This window comes from Oncorhynchus masou, chromosome 8, assembly GCF_036934945.1.
Source record: "Oncorhynchus masou masou isolate Uvic2021 chromosome 8, UVic_Omas_1.1, whole genome shotgun sequence".
In the NCBI taxonomy this organism is placed as follows: domain Eukaryota; kingdom Metazoa; phylum Chordata; class Actinopteri; order Salmoniformes; family Salmonidae; genus Oncorhynchus; species Oncorhynchus masou.
In genome coordinates, this window is record NC_088219.1 from 38,229,388 (window position 1) to 38,249,282 (window position 19,895).

A 19,895-nucleotide genomic window follows, 5' to 3' on the forward strand; every position below is an offset into this window, starting at 1 on the left:
GGTTCAGTCTGCGATCGACTCTGTGGAGTTGAGGCACTTGTCAATCTCTGTCCCAGTCTCGCTCGATCCTGTGGTTTGTTTCCCAAGGTCACCTGTCATCTGTTAAAGACAAAACATTTGATTTAAAATCAGTCAATCAAAAAATATGTCCATAAAACTCTGGGATTATGATCCACAACAAGCTGATCAACTACGTTCAGAACTCTCCTCCAGTTCCTTTGATCTCTACTGACCTCTTTTGGTCAACAACTAGTAGTGCAGCTTCAAACACCATTCAGAACAAAGGAGGCTGTGGAGTTGACTTTAGGATTTTATTTAGCATTAATACAATATACAAAACAAACTACTCAACATGCAACTTGAAGGAGAGACAGAGCTTCTGTACAGTAAAATGAAATTCAGGGCACCAGCCGACCAGTCGTCAAACTTTACAAAATATACAAACATCATAAAGACTGCTCAATTTCTTTAAATAACTTCAATTTATTCCAGTCAGAAATGAGCAAGACAAATTTCATATTCATTCTCAGTGTTTTCTACTACATACTTGTGTCATTGATTCAAAAAGTACAAGTTAAAGCCACAGTCCATCTCAAAAGATGCACAGTTCACGTCGCTTAATTCCACCGACGGACTCTCACATTAAGCAGTTGATGCATTTCCCCCCCCCCCCATTTGTTTTCAAGCCAACAAATTATTAACAGGAACATTCAGGTGCCATTCGTTTAGATTTTCAAAAGAGGAAGAACAACAACGTAGCTCAGCACACAAACATTTTCTCACGCGCAGGCACACACACTTTCACAGGCACAGGCATAAACTCAAGACACTAACAACCCTCGGAGTTGACTATCAGTCTAAAAGGAAAACAGGAAGATCTATATATAGATATTAAAAAAGGAGCATAAAAAAAAGCTGAAAAACACAACAGGTATCCTGCAGCAAGAGAACGGAAGATCTCAACATGTCTCTGCCCTGCCCACAATAGCATTCAACTGAACAGCCAGTTATCCTTGTTAAGACTTCACTTTGACTGACACACACACACACAACTAAGAGGATGACGCACAGAACAAAAAGATAAACTCAGAAGGCCTAAAACACTTGTGAGGGGGGACTGCTCCTTTCACTCAATCATACAATGAATACTCAGGCTGTCAGCGTCGACACATCCATGCAGCATAGACCAGTGATATTACTGGGAGATTTCGACTGTTCTTGGAGCGTTTGGAGACACAGGGATTACTGGACCGGTTCAGTTTAATGCACAGCATTTTAACTTCAAAACAAGACCGTTCCGTTCACTCACAAACCATAGACGTCTATAATACAGAGAGGCGTAGACCAGAGCAGTGTCCTGTAGATCAGCAAGCTTGGTCATGCACGTAAAGAGCACTGACTTGAGGTACTGTATATATCCCCGGGTAGAAAACCTAGGCTAGAGATGAGCCAACTCTCTCTCACTGGAGTCAGTTGTTAGCATACAGCTCAGCTAGCATACATTTGCAGGTCTGAAAGCATCGTGTTTTGGGGGGGCTATGTATACATACGTGCGTGTGTGATGCGGTGTCGACGTGAAGTGCAACGTTACCACTAAAGCAAGGGGACAAGGATAGAGGCTATGACATTTAGGTCGCTGTCATCTGGCTTCTTTGTTTATATTATGAAAGTGTTATTGAGAACACAATATGTTATCAAAAGGCAAGACTTAAAAAGCTACTACGACAAGGCTGTGAGACAGAGAACGTGAGAGGGGAAAAAATCTATCCAAGACACCGAACCTGATTTCTGAGACACTTCCTTGTTTAGAACACGGATGGGTTTACACTCGCTTCTCGAGATGAATCAGTCTAGACGATTCCCGAGGTGACAACGTTGGACTGCGCAGCACTCATCAACACTACCAGGTCTCACCACCAGAGGGCAGACTGGTGACCACTGACTGGTGGCCATATCCGCCTGACTGGCGCAGGGTTCAAAACAAGTGTTTTGTTTTCATTAAGTGTTAAACATTTCTAATGGTACTTGGTTAAATCCAGTGAATAAATGAGTCGTGTACGTTTATGGATAGCTACAGCCATTTGAGTCTTGGTGAAGGGAATTGACTTGCATCAGAGGGAGTGACAGAAACTGGATGTGGAACGTACACAATGTATAGGCCTCGGCATTAACATATAGAGAGGCACTAATATTCATATGCACGCACACACACACACACACACACACACACACACAACACACACACGGAAAGTTTGCAAACACTTGTATAGTGACATGACTAAGTGGTGTGGGGTCAGACAGACACAGGACAGGAGTGTTTTAATAAAGCCACTAGGGTGAGCGGAGTTACAGCCCTCAGGGCAAGATGAGAGGCGGGGGTTGGTGGATGAGACGAGAAGGATAAGACGGTGATGTCCTAAAACTCTAGATTCCACAGGATGTAGATCTGCACTGCTGGACTGGACGGAACTGAATGAAACGACTTAAACACAAGCCTCTCATGTATACTTCCTGCTTTCATCTACTATGACATCGTTGGGCTCATCCTTCTAGGTCTCATCCATAGAGAATGATAGAGGCCTCTATTGGCCAAAAGCCCATTTTAGCATGGGCAGCGCCATTGAGTGCTTCTGCCATTTTAAGCCAGGGGAGGGTGGTTCTACAAAGCTATATGGAATTATTTTAAGAGGTCATACCAAGGATCACTTTGCTATTTGAAGACCCCTTGAAGTATATTTTTTTATTAAATTTGTTGAGCCTTTGTGCTCTTAGCCCATACAAACTGATTGAATATCATTCACTTTATGGAACAACAGTCGCCCCCCCCAAAAAAAAAAAAAATCTGAAGGAAGTTTATTGTGTCTGTTCTATATCAGAAATGAGAAAGATCAGGAAATATGTTATTTTTTATTACATGCATTAAACCCCTTATTTTTTGGCACTAAACAGTCTCCATATATACTTCCATGAATGTTTTAAACTGGTACCGGGGAACCTCTCAGACGAGTCCTGTGGGCGTCCTAGAGCTAAACAACCCACATGTTTGTGATCATGAGAGGACCGCCTTTCCACAGAGGGGTATTGTTCGGAAACTGTTCAGAATCTACAGACAGAAGTTGGCAGATCGGCTGTACCGACCTTAGACGAGGCCCAAGATGGTTTGTGTGTGGGGGGGGGGGGTGTCGTAGAGCAAAACACCATTGTGTTCGTGAGAGTCCCATCTTTACATAGATTGGTTTGGACTAGAAAACTTTCGGATGCTACGGACGATTTTGTGAGCAGAACCATTTGCAGGACGTCTCTTGGCCGGACAAACGCCGCTCGAGCTCCATCACCTTTCACTGCAGATGCAGAAGTGTGGCATGGGCGCATGCGGTGGACTGAGACCAATACACCATCTCCCAAGCTTAAACTGACACTTTTTTACAGGGATTATTTTATTATGCTTATTATGTTAATGCTAATTAGATTTCCGTGGGGGCGCGGACATCGACTTAAGGGGGTTAAAGAAATCAAAAAGTAGTCAACTGGGTCGGTATTTTTTTTATGGGTTGTAGCCTTAATGGCGCTGCCCCATGCTGTCACAGACGACTACAACGCCACAGATACAGAGACGAGCCCTCTACCTCTCTCTATGGTCTCATCCTAGTCATGCGAGTAGAGCTAGGTTGGGAGGGCAGGGAAGCTTGAGCTCAGCTCGGGGGGGCTGGATTGGACGGAGTGAAGAAATAGGGCGGGCTCCGGGGGCCAATCAGATCTGTTGCTTGAAGGCTCCGCTGGCGGCGTTGGAGGCGGCAGTGGCAGCGGCGGTCTGGACCGTCTTGTTGGCCATGACGCCCGTGGCGAACTCGGCCTGAGCCTTCTCAAAGCTGGCCCCTGTGGTGCGGTACATGCCATGGACCTGGAGGGATAAGAGGGAGAGGGAAAGAGGGACAGAGGAGGGGAGAGGGAAAGAGGGACAGAGGAGGGGAGAGGGAAAGAGGGACAGAGGAGGGGAGAGGGAAAGAGGGAGCGCAACGAAGAGAGAGGAGATTATTGAAATGAGGTCTATGAATACCCCAAGTGTTTCTTCATCAAAGAACGTGCGGGATGTTCTGATGCCTTTGAGTCTAATCTTCACAAACCTGGTGAACAGCCGAGTCGCAGTCACACCTTATTGATTATGATGACGGATTGTGTGTGTGTGTGTGTGTGTGTGTGTGTGTGTGTGTGAAGGGGGGTACCTTTTTGAACATAATGAGCGACATGGCAGCCAGGGCGGTGAAAAGAGCAGCGATGAGGATCATGATGATGCCAACAGGGATGCTCTTATTCAGGCCAGTCAGAGCAGAGATCCACCCGCTGTTGGAGAGAAGGACAACCAGAGAGAGGATACAAGGTACTGAATCTCTAGCCATAAACAGGGTGAAGAACGTAGAGTCCGGGTGATGTCAGAGAACCGTGTCGCCATGTCACTTCCTGTTAAAGTCTGCGACAGTGACTGCCCTCACCTGGCGCCCCAGCCGGAGATGCCGATGGACTGCATCACGTGAACGCCAAACTGACAGATGTACACGAAGAAGAATACAAAGAAACGGAACGAGCTGTCACTCCTGGAGAGAAGAAGACACCGCCGTTTAATGAACGACATCGGAATGTGTGTGCGTGTGGGTATTTTGGGTACATGTGTGTATGTCTGTGCGCACGCGCTCGTTTCTACACCCACCTGAAAGCTCCGTAGAGGGGTCTGTACCAGCAGACGAAGGAGCAGGGGGTGAAGATCATGAACCAGAGCATGGCCAGACCAAAGTCCACTCCCCTGGTCGCATCCACACAGAACCAGGCCAGACAGCCAAACATGTTGGCGAACAACGTCCCTGTGTGGACTTGAGGGGAGGGGACAAACACAATACCTCTGATCAGTTTAAATTAAAACGTTGCAGATAGAAATGCCCGTTGTGTAGAATAGAGATGTGCATCAGCTCTCTCAGTTACATTTCTATGTGAAAGGGAGAGAGAGTGTTTGGTACAGGTCCTTTGCCGCATCCCATTCCATCTCTATCTGAAAGGGAGGCCCTGATAGGCTACGTCAGGGTCCTGCCAAGTAACGCGAGCCTGGTGGTGCAATTAAATAGTTCACACACTGAGCAGAACTCTACCCTGGGGCTATAACAACGGCAGGCCTCTGGGCACTGTGGAGAGTCTGGTGCGCTGCAGTCTACAGGCACTTTAGCATATAGCTACAGCGGCAGGACTCTGCACCATACTGAGGCATCTAACACTCTGGGTGAGAGAAAATACATAACGTGCAGGTAGAGGAGAGTGGGGGGGGGGGGGGGGTGAGAGCCACAAAGAGGGTAGAGCGAGGACGAGTGAGAGATCAGAGAGAAAGAAGGCACGGCGTCAAGACAGGTTGAAACTCCCCGTGCCCCCCACCAGTCACCTGGTCACATAACAAACCACATGACCAAACCATGTGTGATGGAATTCCAAGCTGTGCTATTGGCCCATGTCTAATACATTTCCTTTATAATCCCGCTCAATGGCCTTTTCATATTTAACAGACTGGCTGTCAAGCAAAAAAAATATATATATAGATATATATAGATATATAATATATACATAAAATAAAAAATGGAGATAAGTTTTTTCCCGAAGCTGACGACAAAACTCAGACAGAGGTTTAGGCATATTGAAAGAACAATTCTAAAGAATTCTACATTTACCAAACTAGTGTCCGTTTTCCGACGTCACAAGCACTGAGCGGGTGGGGGGGGGGGGGCAGATGACTTGACAAGAGGGCAGAGGTCACTCACACATCCAGATGTAGTACATGATCTTGACAGTCTTCTGGAACTCCACAGGGATGTCCACAGTGATGTCGTGGTAGAAACAGGGGCCCACGGGGAACTTCTCTGGGAGAGGAGGCCAGTTGTTTTTCCTACCTGAGCCAGAGAGAAAGGGAGCAACGCTTGAATTATTCTGCCAAACATTGCGTGAAGGTTTGGGCCTGACAAAGCTTCTAGGTAGTTTGCGCTCAAGACCATTGGTTGAATGTTGTGTGAAGGTTGGTGCCAACCTCCTGATGTGCTGAGCGATTGCATCTCTCTCTCGCGGCGGTCAAGCTCGGCGGCCTTCCTCTCCAGCTCTTCCTGTCTCCTCAGCAGCTCTGTAGCCGCCCACGCCTGCTCCTACACACACACACACAAACATTACACTAAACCAACAAGCGATATACAGTACAGAGAGATGTTATCCAGGCTAGATCACACTCCCCATGGCTGACAAGTTGGATTTGACTGAAAACATTGAACTTCAAGTCAACTTGAAACTGACATTGAGGCAGCTGACTTTTTGTTTTAGTAATGTGTGTGTGTTTGGCAGACTAATGTATCAGCACACAGCACAGTCCCAGTAGTCGTCTACTAATGATTCTACTACTGATTCTAATATCCCATATCTCTTTGCAACAATGGAACTAATGCTAGCTCTCAGCGGCGCTGGTAGTTAGCAACAGCGCCGGTCCCAGGTTTGTGACGACGTCATCTTAAGCTGTATATCTGATCTCGGTCGCAGCATCCTGATATAACCGGTGTGTGTGTGTGTGTGTGTATATGCGTCAGTTGAGGTAGAAAGAGAGGAAGTAGAATAAGGAATGGTCTTCCTGTGCTACCTGCCTGCTGAGGTCTCTCTATCGCTCTCTTTTCAGCTGCAAACACGAAGTTACACATGTCCCTCAGAAAGCCGAGGCGTAGAGCCCACATTCATGTTTATGAAGCGTCTCTGTGGCTTAGAAGCATCTCCACGCTGTCACAAACATCTTTTATTAGAGCACGCCACGCTCTGTGGGGAGAGCCTGCTGACAAACCCACCAGAGCATGGTGTGTGTGTGTGTATGTGCGTGCATGGTGTTTCTACGGAAATGCAACGCTACATTGAGCCCTCTTTCTTCAGAGGGGTGGAATAGCACGGAGTGAAAGGGTAGAACAGGATGTGAGGTCGCGTGTACCTGTGACTGCGAGTATGCAGGAGGTTCTTCAGTAGGCTTCATGATGGCTGGTTGTGTGTTGGTGGTGGTGGGGGGGGGCGGCAATTTAGGCGCTGGGCCAGGGTGGACCTGGGAGGTACAAAAATAGCCAGCGTGGGATTGTTAAAATGTAGCTATGTCTCAAACGGTACCCTATTCCCTATGTAGTACAAGCAAACAAGTGTAGCTTGGGGCAAGACAATGTAGTGTACTAAAGGGGGAAATAGGGTGTGAACAGCGAAGCAGACACCGTCCAGAATCAGCATCTTCAACCGTTCTTCCAGAACAGAAGCTTTTGAGGAGGGACGAAAAAAAAACAGAATTAACACCTGTCATCTGGTACAACGTCACCGTCGGTCCTTATCGGTGCTTCTGTTTCGCTCTCAATTCAAGGGGCTTTATTGGCATGGCAAACATATGTTCACATTGCCAAAGTAAGGGAGGTAGATTATATACAAAAGTGAAATAAACATTAAAAATGAACAGTAAACATTGAACTCACAAAAGTTCCACAAGAATAAAGACATTACAAATGTCATAATATGTCTATATACACACAGTGTTGTACAAATGGTTAGAGTACAAAAAGGGAAAGTTAATAAGCATGAATGGGTTATATTTATTTGTTTGTTCTTCACTGGTTGCTGCTGTGATGGCACACTGTGGTATTTCACCCGGTACATATGGGAGTTTATCAAAATCAGGTTTGTTTTTTAAATTCTTTGTGGATCTACATAATCTGAGGGAAATATGTCTCTCTAATATGGTCAAACATTTGGTAGGAGGTTATGAAGTGCAGCTCAGTTTCCACCTTATTTTGTGGGCAGTGTGCATATAGCGCGTCTTCTCTTGAGAGCCAGGTCTGCCTACGGCGGCCTTTCTCAATAGCAAGGGTATGCTGACTGAGTCTGTACATAGACTGCTCTCATCAATGGTGTCTCTCACACCTACTCACCACCTCTCCTCTCACACTATGCAGTTGTAGGGCAGCCCTCGAAGTGACTTATCAACTGTATGCAGGATTTTCCACTGTGTTGATCTCACCAACCCCCATTGTCTCACTTCTGAGAAGCAGAGGTTACAGCCTGTAGGTCTGATATCTGATTGGAGGTTAACTTTACAGTAATGCTATTGGTCAACAACTCAGATTGAATCCAAACAACTCAAATGCTTATAAAAAGGGTCTTTGATTCATTGTTCTTTCTATTACGTGTTCCTGACTTGCTGTGGTGAGATCCCTGTCTCTCCCATGAGCAAAATTTTATTAACTAGGCAGGACAGTTAAGAACAAATTCTTATTTACAATGACGGCCTACCGGGGAACAGTGGGTTAACAGATTTTTACCTTGTCAGCTCGGGGATTCAATCCAGTAACCCTTCGGTTACAGTCGTCCCTCTCATTTGTTCTCTGATCATGCTTAGAATAATGCCTTGTAATCATTTGCAACTTAAGCTTTATGACTTGTATGTGAATCCATTCATTTAGCAAAGTAATTAAATACACTTATATTTAGAATTCCATTCTCAGACATTTTTCCCATTACTGTAACGCGACCCCAGCGTTCCGTTACTGTAACAGCGACCCCAGCGTTCCGTTACAGTAAAGCGACCCCAGCGTTCCGTTACAGTAAAGCGACCCCAGCGTTCCGTTACAGTAACGCGACCCCAGCGTTCCGTTACAGTAACGCGACCCCAGCGTTCCGTTACAGTAAAGCGACCCCAGCGTTCCGTTACAGTAACGACCCCAGCGTTCCGTTACAGTAACGTGACCCCAGCGTTCCGTTACAGTAACGCGACCCCAGCGTTCCGTTACAGTAACGCGACCCCAGCGTTCCGTTACAGTAATGCGACCCCAGCGTTCCGTTACAGTAACGCGACCCCAGCGTTCCGTTACAGTAACGCGACCCCAGCGTTCCGTTACAGTAACGCGACCCCAGCGTTCTTCCATATTGCTAAAATTATCTTTATGGAGTCAGATACACATTTTAGTAGGCCAGTTACGAGTCGCATGTGAGGTTTTACAGTATCCTATATACACACACACACGTCAGATAGGACTACACTGTACTCACCGGCTTGGCATCTGTGAAGGGGTTGTACTCTTCCAACCCTGGAGGAGCATTCTGTGTTACTTGGGTCACCGACGGATCCTGCGAGGAGAGGGAACGAGAGAAACTCACTCTTCATTACATATGACACACCGTTCTACAGAATGGATGAGGAGCCTTGAGGGAGTACGTCAACAGGCTACCCTCCCCATGTAGTCACCCAAGTCGAAATAATAGACCCTCAACTTGACTAGCCTATATGCTGCGTTGCCGCGGTGATGAACGAACTCGGAAGCCAGTCCAGTGTGACCTGAACGGATCTGTAGTGAATGCTAGTCTAGCCTACATGCATATAGCAAGTTCTTTCAACCCATTCTATGACGTCTGCTTACGAATCAAGCGCAACAAAACTCAAGGGCAGCACCACCACGAGAATCATTTGCCTAACCCGGCCTCTGGTTTTCAACGGCCAACAAGACAGACAAGTACTTTTCACCTGAAGAAGAGAATACAGACAAAAAGACCCTAACAGCAGGCTGACCTTCACGGTCTATAATCTAGGGCCCGATAAAATAAATATATATATTTTTTTTTTTTGCCTAGTTGTGTTTTTTTCCCTGAATTCTGTTTTCCAAGGTCTGTTTTTTCAGGTTTTCCCTTTCAAAAGCAACTTTTGTATTGTTTTTTTATAACATCAGATTTTTTTTTTCTTTCAAAACATCCACAATGTTTAAACCAAGTTTAAGATCTGGAGAAAAAAAAAGAAGCTGAACTGAGCACCAAAAGAGACTCCATTTGGTTCGGGGCATTTCTGTAGCACACATGCAATTGCAATTTGCTAAACATATCGCCAATGTATTGACGCAAATAATCATGATATCAGGTAGGCATACTTTGCAGTTAACATTTCATTGAGAATGTTTTTGGGAAAGCTTTTCCACCTATCAGAAGACTTAACATTATTAGCATCCTTTAGGGAGGTCAGAGACCTGGCCGTGTGGTGCCAGGACAACCTCTCCCTCAACGTGATCAAGACAAAAGGAGATGATTGTGGACTACAGGAAGACGGAGCACGCCCCCATTCTCGTCGACAGGGCTGCAGTGGAGCAGGTTGAGAGCTTCAAGTTCCTTGGTGTCCACATCACCAAACTAACATAGTCCAAGCACACCATGAGAGTCGTGAAGGGGCACAACAAAGCCTATTCCCCCTCAGGAGACTGAAAATATTTGGCATGGGTCCTCAGATACTCAAAAGGTTCTACAGCTGCACCACCGAGAGCATCCTGACTGGTTTCATCACTGCCTGGTATGGCAACTGCTCGGCCTCTGACCGCAAGGCACTACAGAGGGCAGTGCGTAAAAGCCAGTACATCCCTGGGCCAAGCTTACTTCCATCCAGGAACTCTATACCAGGCGGTGTCAGAGGAAGGTCCTAAAAATTGTCAGACTCCAGCCACTAGTCATAGACTGTTCTCTCTGCTATCGCACAGCAAGTGGCACCGAAGCGCGAAGTCGAGGTCCAAAAGGCTTCTTAACAGCTTCTACCCCCAAGCCATAAGACTCCTGAATCAAAGGGCCCCTCTTTTACAATGCTGGTACTCTCTGTTTATAAATCTATGCATCGTCATTTTAACTCTACCTATATGTACAATTACCTCGACGAAACCGTGCACCCACAAATTCACTCTGTACTGGTACCCCTGTATATAGCCTCACTATTGCTATTGTTATTTTACTGCTGCTGTTTAACACCATTCTATATACTTCCGGCTCGTCCTTGGACACTGTGCTATCTAACCTCCAAACGAGCTTCAATGCCATACAACACTCCTTCCGTGGCCTCCAACTGCTCTTAAACGCTAGTAAAACCAAATGCATGCTTTTCAACCGATCGCTGCCTGCACCCGCATGCCCGACGAGCATCACCACCCTGGATGGTTCCGACCTTGAATATGTGGACATCTATAAGTACCTAGGTGTCTGGCTAGACTGTAAACTCTCCTTCCAGACTCATATCAAACATCTCCAATCGAAAATCAAATCAAGAGTCGGCTTTCGATTCCGCAACAAAGCCTCCTTCACTCACGCCGCCAAACTTACCCTAGTAAAACTGACTATCCTACCGATCCTCGACTTCGGCGATGTCATCTACAAAATTGCTTCCAACACTCTACTCAGCAAACTGGATGCAGTTAAAAAACAGTGCCATCCGCTTTGTCACTAAAGCACCTTATACCACCCACCACTGCGACTTGTATGCTCTAGTCGGCTGGCCCTCGCTACATATTCGTCGCCAGACCCACTGGCTCCAGGTCATCTACAAGTCCATGCTAGGTAAAGCTCCGCCTTATCTCAGTTCACTGGTCACGATGGCAACACCCATCCGTAGCACGCGCTCCAGCAGGTGTATCTCACTGATCATCCCTAAAGCCAACACCTCATTTGGCCGCCTTTCGTTCCAGTACTCTGCTGCCTGTGACTGGAACGAATTGCTAAAATCCCTGAAGTTGGAGACTTTTATCTCCCTCACCAACTTCAAACATGTGCTATCTGAGCAGCTAAACGATCGCTGCAGCAGTACATAGTCTATTGGTAAATAGCCCACCCATTTTCACCTACCTCATCCCCATACTGTTTTTATTTATTTACTTTTCTGCTCTTTTGCACATCAGTATCTCTACCTGTACATGACCATCTGATCATTTATCACTCCAGTGTTAATCTGCAAAATTATAATTATTCACCTACCTCCTCATGCCTTTTGTACACAATGTATATAGACTCCCCTTTTTTTTCTACTGTGTTATTGACTTGTTAATTGTTTACTCCATGTGTAACTCTGTGTTGTCTGTTCACACTGCTATGCTTTATCTTGGCCAGGTCGCAGTTGCAAATGAGAACTTGTTCTCAACTAGCCTACCTGGTTAAATAAAGGTGAAAAAAAGAAAAAAAAAATGTTACTTGTATTTTTTTTAAATACCTAACACGTTTTTCTTAATGTCTTATAGCATTGTTGGTTAAGGGCTAGTAAGTAAGCTTCTCACTCTAAGGTCGAGCTGTTGTATTCGGCGCATGTGACAAATACCGTTTGGTTTGATTATCGCTAATGGCTACACCGTGATAGACAAACACGCACACAGACAGAGGCTTTCCTGCGTTACAGAGTTGAAGGAAATGATGAATCGCTGATGCATTTTGTTCATGTCTTATGGTAATCTCGGCCATATTAACACATTTTCTAATCAGTTCAAAACATCTAGTTGTTTTCCTACTAAGTGCAATACATTTCTTAATGTTGTTCAAATGCGTTTTAATGTCTGGATTCCGTGATTCCGCCCGCGTTCTCTGCTTCGTGGATTTTATTAGGCCCTAATACCCTGAAACTGGCAAAGACGAGATGACTCCAATCATTTTCACCACCACACAGACAGCTATAAATAGGGCAGAGCCCACGAGTTCGAGAACACTTTCCTCTGCTAAGACGAAGGACTCGGTGTGCTGGCATGCTGTACTGTAGTGCAGACACCGACACAGTCTAGGCTAATTGTTTTATTTAAAATCAACCTTTAGTCAAGCTATGCAGATTCTAGGTTGGTATCGGCGAGTTCAAATTTCAGTTTCATAGGCCACTCCCGTGTGAATCCGGGAGGCTACGAGTAAGCTATTTGAAAGTATAGCCCCATAGGTGCACCTCCCGGGACTGCCGCATTGTTTAAAGGTGTCTACAGGTGTGTGATGTCATTCTCTCTGAAACAGAGAATAAAGTAGGGCTTGCAGTGGTGGAGCCCCATCATCCTTGTGTGCGGTACTGTGCACATGGATACGTGTGTGTGTGTGTGTGTGTGTGTGTGTGTAGGGTGCAAGTGGCTAGCTCACCATGACAAGTTCACGCATTCAGCATCAATTCAGATGGTACTTCAGTTCAGTGCAGCCCTGTCCAATAACTCCAGTATAGACCGTATAGACCAGTATAGTCCAGTTACAGCCAGTACGCTCCAGTATCGGTCAGTCCGTCCCAGTCCAACCCTTCTCCTCTCTCCTTGGCTGTGAGGTTCTGTTCTGACTGAGAGTATCATATCTGTGTGTAACAGGAGGCAGGCTGTGCCTTGTCCCGAGGACAGGCATGTATGTCATCAATACTTCAGAGTGCATCGTGATACATCTTTAATATGGTCCTCATGCACAGCCAGATTGACAGTGCTCACGTACAAGCTCGGTACACCCCACGGAACTACACAACTACAGGATAGGCGACTGCTGTTCACAGGCTACATTACAATATAGATTGGGCCAATAATGATCTAGGCCTACCTGTTGGATTTATGTGAACACAACAAAACTCTGTTAATATTAGAGATAAAAGGAGGGGCCTCCACTAGAAGCTGTTAGTATGCCTATTGTTCGAGAGGGGAAAGCAACAACAGTGACAAACATGCGTGTCTGTGTTAGATAGGCCTACAAGTTCTCTCCCTCCACAACAGTACTGAATGTCCCGTTGGTTTTATGAACGCAATTGATTTGATAAGAGACGACCAGGAAGGAGCAGAAAGTAAGTCAAGGGAAAGCAGCTCATGTAACACTAAGCACCAGCTGTCGCCATGACAGCACCATATGATTTCATTAACTATTGAAGAGAGCCCAGAGTTGCAAGGCATGAATCATTAGGCTTCTGGCCGCAAGGCTGAAACCGGGACTCAACTAACAATGCCATAACTAGGGCCCTAACAAACAAACAAAAAAAGTGACTTTTTTTTTCAGGTTTTCGCTCTCATAAATCACACAAGAAAAACGAGAGTTGGATGTTTTAAGTCCCAAAAATGCTTAAACCACATCAGGAGACCAAGTTTGAGGTCTGGTGGAAAAAAACGTTATACATTTTCGGGTGTAGATACCCTTCAATTCACATGAGCACCAGCAAGAGACTTGTTTGGTTAGCACTTAGCAGTGTTTGTGTAGCACATATGTAGCAGTTTGCTAAACAAATTGCCACTGGATTTATGAAAATAATCATGATACCAGGTCGGCATAGGCTACTTTGTGGGTAACATTTAATTTAGAAGGTATTTGGGTAAGCCTTTCCAACTACCGGAAGATGCTTATCATTATTAGCGTCATCGCTAACGGCTAGGTTACACAAAGTGGTAGACAATCGCTCACACACAGACATGGGCATTCCTGCGTTGCATCGTCAGAAAGATTCAGGAAAATACGATTCACTGATGCGTTTTTGTTAATGTCTTATGATAATCTTGGGCATATTCATTTTCTAATAACTTCAATACATTTCGTTGATTTCCTACTAATAAATTCTGGAATATTGTTGAATGCCTGGATTCCGTGATCCCGTCCACATTGCAGATTTTATAGGGCTCATTCATACATATTTTTCTTTTCTTCCCCCTGATAGGTTAGGCCTAATACAGGGGATACACAGATCTGGTCATTGAGGACTGCAGTGCCTGCTGGTTTTCAAGCCTTTCAATCACTTTCAGATAAACTAGGTGTGCTGTGCACTCTGTAATTTATTGATCCATGAAGTGATAGGGAGGAACCAAAAAAAACAACAGGACAGCAACCCACTAGGCAGACATGCAGACACCCATGTCCTTTTACCAAGAGACTGAAGTAACTAACAGACTAAACGACTTGAGATGGTTACACGACAGCCTTCAAGCTCTGAAAACTAACGGTCCTAAAATCTGACCAATCTTGTTTGTTCACACACACACACACGTAGGATTCCCGGAGACCTGCAGCAGTACAGACGTAACAGAGAGGGACTAATCGTGTATAGCCCGATAAATAATTGACAGTTTACGTGGTGCGGTGGTCAGCGGCAGCTCTAGTGTCGAGTTACACACACACACACATTTCTATACAGCACAGTTAGGCTAGCTGTGGGAAGTGCACCATTCATTCCTTCACGAACAATAAAACCCATGCTTACGATCAATTATCGATACTCCTTACACATAAGCATCAACCTACAGACCGAGCCACATCCTCCAAACAGCAAGGAGGAGGGGACCCATTTTCCCAGAGGGCAACTCTGCAGCTTCCTGGAGTGACAGAGCAATGATTAAAGGACCAGAAAGGGCAAAAGTGTGCATGTCAGAGGGCGAGAGCCAGCGAGCAACCTTGCAGTGAGTGAACTATAATTTAATTGATATAGAGAGAGAGACAGAGCAAGAAAGGGATGAAGGATAAAGAGAAATAAAGGAAGGAAGAAGCTTCTGTCTAAAACAGGGAACACCAACGAGCCAGGAAAGTAGCCTAGCCTAAACAACACACAGCAAATGGAATGAGCTGTGCTTATGAGGATCAAAGACCGTTTCTCCCTGGTGAGCCACCGTCTACAAAAAGACACATCTAAGTAATACCATTTTCATAATGAAAGCAAGGCAACATGTCATCTTACAACCGCCACAGCAGCCGGTATCAAAGCGTGATTTCCTGGAAAGAAAATGTAGTGGGATCACAGAAAATGATGTGACATAACAGAACATCAAATGACTGTAGGCATCCATGTTGTTTTGAAGAAATGGCTGAGACTGGAATAGAGTATTTCATCTGTCAATCACAATGTGACCTGTCCTGGATTCCAAGACAACAGCTGGAACGATGGATGTCCCAAAGAGTGGGATTATCATTCCCAGAACCACTGACAACAAAAGCCCCCCCTCCCCGCAATGCTTCCATTCACCCGCTCTTCAAATCCCTTGGATTGTTTATTTCAAATAAATCACACACACGTTGCCATAGCATGAAGATTAGAAGTCCGAGCACAATCTGTAGCCTTGTATACAGGGTAAATGAACATGGTACATATTAATCTAGCTGGTTTGTCTATATAAATCGGCAGGACAGAACGGTGGCGTCGGGGACCCAGGTCAGGCCACATTGTGAGTGAACTCTAATATTAAGGAAGTCTCGAGGTTCTGCATGCCTGAGTTAGAATACCTCATGATAAGCTATAGACCATACTACTTACCAAGAAAGTTATCATTTTTCGTAGCAGTCTATTTACTACCACAAACCGATGCTGGCACTGAGGCCGCACTCAACAAGCTGTACAGGGTCACAAGCGACCAAGAAAACACTCACCAAGGTGCAGCGCTCCTAGTGGCCAGTGACTTTAACGCAGGAAAATTTAAATCCGTTTTACCTCATTTCTACTCGCATGTCACCTGTGAAACTAGAGGTGAAAAAAACTCTAGACCCAAACACAGACATGCATACAAAGCTTTCCCTCGCCCACCATTTGGCAAATCTGACCATAACTCTTACTCTTGCTTATATTCAAAAACTCAAAACAGGAAGTACCAGTGACGCGCTCAATACGGAAGTGGTCCGATGAAGCAGATGCTAAGCTACAGGACTGTTTCAGTAGCACAGACTGGAATATGTTCTGGGATTCATCTGATGGCATTGAGCAGTTTACCACATCAGTCACCGGCAACATTAATAAGTGCATCGTCGACATCATCCCCGCAATGACCGTACGTACATATCCCAACCAGAAGCCATGGATTACAACATCCGTACTGAACTAACGGCTAGAGCTTCGGCTTTCAAGGAGCTGGACACTAATCCAGATGCTTATAAGAAATCCAGCTACGCCCTCCGACAAACATGCAAAGCGTCAATACAGGACCAAGAACGCATCCTACACGGGCTCTGGTGCTCTTCAGATGTAGTAAACTTTCACGTATTACAAAGGGAAACCCAGCCACGAGCTATATCTTTTGACTCATCACATACAATACTGTTACTGTTTATTATCTATCCTCTTGCCCAGTCACTTTATCCCTACCCATATGCACATATCTACCTCATTTACCTTGTACCCCTGCACATCAACTCAGTACTGGTACACAGTGTTTATAGCCAAGTTATATTTACTCAATGTGTAATAATTGTGTTATTTTATCTATTTTTCTTCTCCATGCATTGATGGGAAGGGCCCGTAAGTAAAAATTCCACTGTTAGTCTACACCTGTTCACAAAACATGTGACAAAATTTGATTTTGAAGATTAACCTGCATTGAGTCAGTTGGGAATGGGTGTATTTTGGACATGTATAAAGCTACATTGTTGCCCCATAACTATACAATTTGTCAGTGCCACACAGTCCACTACAAGCAACAATTCGGGTCTGATGAAGTCTCATCATGTAGGCCCTGGGCTAGCTGCCTACCAACCTCAACGAGTTGTCCTTAAATTGAAAAACTCACATGTAAACATTAGTGAAAAAATCATCAAGAGATGAGGCAACAGTTAACGTTACCTTTGTGTGAGTAATGTCAGACCCTATACGCTGCCTCTGTCTACCTAGTTAAATAACTATCAGATGTTAAAACACTTCAGGTGTCAAGACGCACCCCAACAACAGATGGGTGACAAGTCCTAAAATAGCTAACGTTTGCTAGAAGTAGCAACTAGAAAAATGATGCCTGGCTGAACAGGACAAAGTGATAACTCCACAATTGAATGGCAATGAGCGACATCATCATCATCATCTAGCTTGGTTGCTAGTTAGCTATAGTTTGTAAATAAATTGCTTGATACAACGTTCTCTTTGTTTAAAGTAACGACTTGCGGAGGTTAAACGTTTGTTAGCAAGTGCTACAGTTAAGCAATAAGGCACGAGGGGGTGTGGTATATTGGCCATATACCGCCAACTCCGAGGTTGCTATTGCTATCATAAACTGGTTTCCAACTTAATTAGAGCAGTAAAAATACTTGTCGTCATACCCGTGGTCTACGGATATACCATGACTGTCAGCAAATCAGCATTCAGGGCTCGAACCACCCCGTTTATAATGAACGTTAGCTAATTAGCTGGGGCGTAAGTTATTCATTACGCAGCTTATGTTACAAAACGTTTCGAAGCAAACGAAACCGGGAGGGATCTACCTGCATCTGCTCAATAAAAACTCTCGTTTTAAATGCAAAAGCAACTGTTTAGACTAATGATGGCGTAACTGCTGTCATGCCAAAGGAAACGACTCGACACTGTCATCGCTAGAAAGCGAGCTAAATTTAATTAAACATAACTGACATTAGCAGGCTAACAAATTAGCATAGCCAAATGGCATACCGGCGAGTTAGCTATTTCACTTACCTGAAAAGGGTTATTGAATTCAGGGTCCGCGAACGGGTTGTGGTCGAAATCTGACATTCTACTTTGATGACGTCTTCAATTGTTAAAAACTGATTTAGTCTCGTTAAAAAAAATAATGAGCTGTACTTCAAAACAATGGCTGCAGCCAGCACCAGCTAGTCTGGACGCGGCTTCCTTTGAGCATCAGCAGCAAAATGGCAGGATCTCGGAAGTGATGTCTGCTTTGCTTGCGCCTGTAAAATGTGATCAACAGCAATGAGTACGGTTACATGTACAGAATAATATAATTATTGTGGATTGTCAGATTAAAATAATAGTTCGTGTACATGCTTTGCAAGAAGACGGATTTCCCTATTAATAATGCAGTTTACACGGACACATCTGAAATCAGGCCACTTGATCAAAATAAACATTCCATGTTATTTTTTGCAAAGCCTATTTGATTCGGAGGTCGGACACCCCTTCAAATTAGTGGATTCGGCTATTTCAGCCACACCCATTGCTGACAGGTGTATAAAATCGAGCACACAGCCATGTAAGTTCCACAGACAAACATTGACAGTAGAATGGCCTTAATGAAGAGCTCAGTGACTTTCAACTGGGGCTGTTTTTTCATGGTTCGGGTTAGGCCCCTTAATTCCAGTGAAGGGACATCTTAACGCTACAGCATACATTCTAGGCGATTCCGTGCTTTCAACTTTGTGGCAGCAGTTTGAGGAAGGCCCTTTCCAGTTTCAACATGACATGCACAAAACAAGGTCCATACAGAAACAAGTTAATGGTTTGTTCAGATCGGTTTGGAAGAACTTGACTGGCCAGCACAGAGCCCTGACACTTTTTCACGTTCATTTTGTGAATTGCTTGCCCATTAATTGTACTTCTGTATTTTGATCAATTCTTCATTACATACATGGAACAAAAATATAAAAGTGTTAGTTCCATGTTTCATGAGCTGAAATTTTCCCCCATTTTCCATATGCACAAAAAGCTTATTTCTCACAAATTTGTTGACATCCCTATTAATGAACATTTCTCCTTTGCCAAGATAATCTTTCCACCTGACAAGTGTGGCATATCAAGAAGCTGATTAAACAGCATGATCATTACACAGGTGCACCTTGTGAAGGGGACAAAAAGCCACTTTAAAATGTGCACTTTCGTCAAACAACACAATGCCACAGACAAAGGGGTGCTGTTTTGCACGCTCAATGCTTTATCTTAGATTGATGCATCTTTCTGTCGTTGTGCGTCTCGGTCAAATAAATTATAAATATTTCAATATTTTATTTGGACAAGGAGGTAGGGTGGGGGGCGCCCATTACAGCGACACCTATTACAGGCAATAAATCCTAGACAATAGTGCGGCTCTAGCGTCCACTACCGGCTGCTTAGGCTAATAAGAGGGAGGCTTGCGCTACCGGTGCTGACACATGCGCAGATCAAATACACAGCTAGAATGCTGATTCATCTGTTTACATGTCCTAATCATTCTAAAGATTTCTCAGAAAACCAGGTTGTAATCAGCGTATGCCCTCTTTGTTTCTGACCTTTTACGCCGATTAAGATAAGCAGAGTAAAGTGGTTTAATGACTATTGCCATGCTCTGCCTACTGCCATAATCAGTTTAATATTGAATTATTAGTGTGCATGTAAACATACTCAATCACTGGTCAGCTAATCAATGAATCATTATCATTGTAGGGTTATTTTGAAGGCT

General features: G+C 44.6%; 1 protein-coding gene across 1 annotated transcript; it reads right to left on the reverse strand.

Moving 5' to 3' along the window:
• Positions 1-297: 297 nt before the first annotated feature.
• On the reverse strand, positions 298-18,402 carry LOC135544631 (secretory carrier-associated membrane protein 1-like). Its single transcript, XM_064972387.1, has 9 exons — positions 18,179-18,402; positions 9,079-9,156; positions 6,989-7,096; positions 6,059-6,170; positions 5,796-5,924; positions 4,706-4,865; positions 4,491-4,592; positions 4,224-4,341; positions 298-3,901 (listed from the first exon to the last, which is right to left on the reverse strand). The coding sequence occupies exons 1-9, from the start codon at positions 18,233-18,235 to the stop codon at positions 3,752-3,754; spliced, it is 1,014 nt and encodes a 337-aa protein (XP_064828459.1). The 5' UTR covers positions 18,236-18,402; the 3' UTR covers positions 298-3,751.
• Positions 18,403-19,895: the final 1,493 nt, after the last annotated feature.

Excerpts from the sequence above, each read along its gene's own strand:
- LOC135544631 (XM_064972387.1), bottom strand. The coding sequence starts at position 18,235 with ATGTCAGATTTCGACCACAACCCGTTCGCGGACCCTGAATTCAATAAC. Across the intron at positions 7,097-9,078 it reads CCTTCACAGATGCCAAGCCG|GTCCACCCTGGCCCAGCGCC; the intron begins GTGAGTACAGTG and ends TGTACCTCCCAG. Across the intron at positions 3,902-4,223 it reads CGCTCATTATGTTCAAAAAG|GTCCATGGCATGTACCGCAC; the intron begins GTACCCCCCTTC and ends TTATCCCTCCAG.